This window comes from Olea europaea, unplaced genomic scaffold (assembly GCF_002742605.1).
Source record: "Olea europaea var. sylvestris unplaced genomic scaffold, O_europaea_v1 scaffold124, whole genome shotgun sequence".
Taxonomy (NCBI): Eukaryota; Viridiplantae; Streptophyta; class Magnoliopsida; order Lamiales; family Oleaceae; genus Olea; species Olea europaea.
The window spans coordinates 424,688-429,151 of NW_019229835.1; the positions used below are offsets into that span (position 1 = coordinate 424,688).

Consider the following 4,464-nt stretch of genomic DNA (forward strand, 5'->3'; position numbering starts at 1 on the left):
TAATGGTACTTGGTTCCGTCCAGATTGTATACTGCAACTGCAGTTTCTAAATTGTTAATGTCAGCAGTCATGAAAGAAATGAACTTGCATTGCACACGCACAATATAACCAAGACTGAGCAACTTCTTCAAACTATATACATATGGAAATTCCCTTCCCAAAAGGTGCAATTCCACTTACAAACGGTCACCCCGTACTCCACTTATCAACTTGAGAAGTACATCTACAAATTGAATCTAAGAGACATTGATTTCAAACTAAACCACATTTCAGCTCCTTCCACCACCTCTTGGCAAGTGCATGTTGCAATGCCAGCAAGAAGAGACGTATCCGACTATATTCATTTCCAAATGAGGGGGGTGTGATACGTCATGTCTAGCGATACTCCTTTTCTTCCTTCCACATATTGAACTACTCATAGCAGTTCTTTTTGGTCATGGCCTTGTCTAGACGTGCTTTTCGAACTGCCTCCTGAATTTGTCTCTCATGTTCCTTTAGCATGTCTTCCATGTTTCCGCCTGGAGGCATCAATGGTCCAGAGCAAAGGATCCTGCTCCTCTTTGGTACATAACTCTGAAAATACACAAGTCAATTAATATATATATATATAGCTACCACAGACAAAATATTAACATAATGGTTGTTGATCAGTTTACTACTGACCAACCATTACTATAGAATCTATGGATCCTCGGCCAAGAGAGAAATGTGGATGATAATATGTTTTAGTATTAGGTTGCATATGGTAAGAAATGAACTAAGGTTCATGGTAAGAAAGAGTGCATTAAGATATGTTAAGAAACAGTTATGACACAGCCAGTTGTGAATTCAAAGTTCAAATTATGTCTAACAAATAGGGCAAGGAAATGAAAGCAGCCAGTTTCGAGAACATACTAATGAGTCATTATTAGATGTTCCATCAGCACCCCTTGAATGATGGATCGAGTCTACTATCGATGGACGCATTTGCGAACCCTGTCTTATCAACCATCCACCATGTTGAGATGAGCTAGTCCGCTCTGGGAACATATGACTAGCATCATCCTTTACCTTTTTATTACTCGAGTATCCTACTGCATTAGGATGAATCATTGAATTAGAATGAGAATAACCATTTCTCAGATTTCCTCTTGGTGGCTCAATTGGGAAGCCAGATCCACTGTCCTCCTGTAAATTGTACTTCACACTGGTGCTTTTATTTGATTGTCCCTGTTTTGTTCAGAATAATTGTGAGAATTTATAGGAAAAAGAGGTGGGGGGGGGGGGGGGGGGGTGGGGAAAAAAGGGAAGTGAAGATTGTTAAAGCAATCAACGTTATGTGATCCACAACAAAAATTGTTTAGTGTAAAACCCCTTAAGCGTAATAGTTGGTCCAAAAAGAAATACGAGAGTATATATAAGAGTCAAGTTAAATACTACAGTCAGAGGTAATACCTCTGTTCTTCCAGGCATGATAGGCTTCCCAGCAAACAATTCAGCAAGGATGCAGCCAGCACTCCACATATCAATTGCCACTCCATACTCTGTTGCACCTAATAAAAGTTCAGGAGCTCTGTACCATAGAGTTACGACGCGACTTGTTAACGGCTGCATTTGACCAGGCTTAAAGAAATTAGACAGACCAAAGTCTCCAATCTTCAGAATTCCATTATTGTCAACTAGAAGATTCGAAGCCTTGATATCTCGGTGAAGAACGCCATGATTGTGACAGTGTTCTAGCCCGCGAAGCAATTGCTGCATATAACATTTTATCTGCAACCGCAGTACACAAGGGTCATATAATATTTGAACACTTGATATTCTGATAGTTTTCTGAAAAGAAAGAAAATTTCATAAGGCACAGTACCCATTCAACAACCCCCCCCCCCCCCCCCCCCCCCCCCCCCCCACAACAAAAAACCACCACACCAACCCCCCCCCCCCCCCCCCACCCCCCCAAAAAAAAAAGAACGGAAAATTCTCTTGTTGTACTGCGAATTATTGATTTTGGGCAATACTTCTTTTAATTCAGTACGTTATTGAGCTCCAAATGGTTATGCCAAACAAACTTTGTGATCGTGTGAAACCTAAGTGCAATCACTAATGCAGTACAATGATACTTATTTTCCACTTTTCTATATTTTTTTTCATATCTTCTGGTAAATAAAAACTTCTAAGAAACGATCAAGTTTCTTATTCATTCTTATACACAAGTCTAGACAATATCTTTGTTTCTTTTGTTCTTTTTTGTGGCGACACTAAAATAACCAAGAAGTAAAATTTAGTAACTGTTTGCACTGTGGTTATCCTTTAGAATAGGGAAAGAAGCTATATGGTCATGGCTCGAAATATATATCCAGTATTTGATAACTGAAGGCAGTTCTTCTATATTCAATTGTTAAGCCTTAAATTGGAAAATTTATAATGGGTTTATACAGAGGATTATTAGTATATCCCATAAAATTTGTGAATAATAATGCGTAGTAGTTATAAATTTGTAATTGAAATTAACATTTGACTTTAAATAAATTTATAAACTTTTATGCTAAATTACTATTAGAATACCATTATGTATATGATTGATGACCATAAATTTAAGAACCCGAGATGAGATTACTTACCTGTGGTTCTGTGAATTTGACCTTAGGTGATGATAGAAGTCCAGCAAGATCATGCTCCATGTATTCAAATACAAGGTACAAGCTTCCCGAAATCCTTGATGTCACTATTGATTCAAGTTTCATGATGTTTGGATGGTCCAACTTCCGCAGAATGCAAATTTCCCTTGCCATGAAACGAACACTCTCTGGGTCCATCTTAACAAATCTTACTTTTTTCATTGCTACAATTTTATCATTTGTTAAGTCACGAGCTTTGTAAACACTACTGTAAGTTCCTTGTCCAATCTGCAAAAGGATGAAATCATTTCAAAGTCAACCTATCAAACTGACCACTAACGTGGAGCAGAAATAAGGAAAACATAGAAGGCTAGAAAACTCACTTTATTTAGCTTTTCATAGGATTCAGCGCTTCGAGGAACCCAACCTCGGATGGCCTCTCCAGCAACAGAAACTAGCCAAGATGGCCATCCTGCAGAGACCTGCTCGGCTTTAGCACAATGTGGCATACTAAAGATCCTAAACCTCGTTTGTTGTGTTCCACTGACTCCAATGTCTGGAGTTGAACACCTCTGATGACCATTCTTAGGCCTTCCAATAATCTGTGTTTTCCCATTTTCCTCGACATTTTGAGGATTATAAGTGCCCTCATTCAATTCTGATGTCGTTTTAGATCGCGAATGAAGAGAACCTTCAGTCCTAGAATTGTTAACTACTCCTATAACCTCTTCTCTGCACAGAGGAGCAACCATCTTTACAGGAGATTTATTTAGCTCTTTTTCTTTTCCCGTCTCATTCTCAGTAACATAATCATCTGCATCAGATTCTTTTGAGCAAATGCAGCCCATTCTTTGCAAACAAGACAGATGAATGTGAGATGTACACAATTAGCGATTTAGCGTTCCAAACTTGAAGTTTCGAAATGACCCAATTGTTCGAGGACACAATTTTGCAAATTACTGAATGGGAATGGGACGTTTAATGACCAAATTCAATCAATGATAAGGCTAACAAGAATCTTGATCACATGTCCTGTTCCACCATTCAAATCCAACCAGAGCAAAAAATCCCCAAGAACTTATAATGAGGCTAGAATTTTCTCAGATGCCAATAGGAATCACAAAATCCCTCTAATAATCCCAAAATTCTTGCCACACAAAAGGCCAATGTTCGAAGAATGTTCAGAGAGGGTCGAGTCAAAATGGAAGCCTTCAAATAATTCCAGATGGTCTATAAACAACTACAAAAAGTCAGATATGAATCTTTATTTTAATGGAAAAAATGTTCCAACCAGAAAGGTTTTCGAAGGGGAAAAGGACGAAATTATCAAAAACTCGATGAAAAGCCTAGACCAGAATCCAGCATTACAAGAAAAGGTTAATATATAAAGTTTAAGCTTAAGAAGATATATACACAAAATGCATTTAATATGCATTTACTGATGTTATGCTTTTGGATTGATGCAGGAGTTCTGGTCAAGGTTTGGAGGGTCATAATGAAAGATTTTGGGTTCCAAAAAAATAAATGTAATCATAATTTTTATTAAACAAATAAAACGCTTAGATTAGATGCCAAAAATGCGGATACGTCAGCACAGATTGGGGGAAAAAAAGAAAGTAAAAAGAAAGGAAAAAAAAATTGTTTTCATGATCGAAAAGGGAAAAGAGAGAATTACGGGTCTCGCGGACAGCTAGAAATGCGAGTGACCGTCTCTTATTAAGGTTTAAACAGATTTCTTCATTAGTTGAGAATGTTTTTACGTACCTTTTCTACATGATGTGTTTTTGCACACAAATGGTTGCATGTAATTGTAAACACATATCCGCCATTTTTGTTGAGAAAGAAAGAGATTAATAAAATTTTCAGA

At 37.6% G+C, this 4,464-nt stretch overlaps 1 protein-coding gene across 1 annotated transcript; it reads right to left on the reverse strand.

The window, feature by feature from the left end:
* Positions 1–4,464, reverse strand: LOC111374350 (probable serine/threonine-protein kinase At1g09600). The gene is made up of 6 exons (XM_022997003.1): positions 2,981–4,464; positions 2,601–2,885; positions 1,342–1,752; positions 895–1,209; positions 668–757; positions 1–573 (listed from the first exon to the last, which is right to left on the reverse strand). Exons 1-6 carry the CDS (start codon positions 3,443–3,445, stop codon positions 412–414), a joined length of 1,728 nt encoding a protein of 575 aa, XP_022852771.1. The 5' UTR covers positions 3,446–4,464; the 3' UTR covers positions 1–411.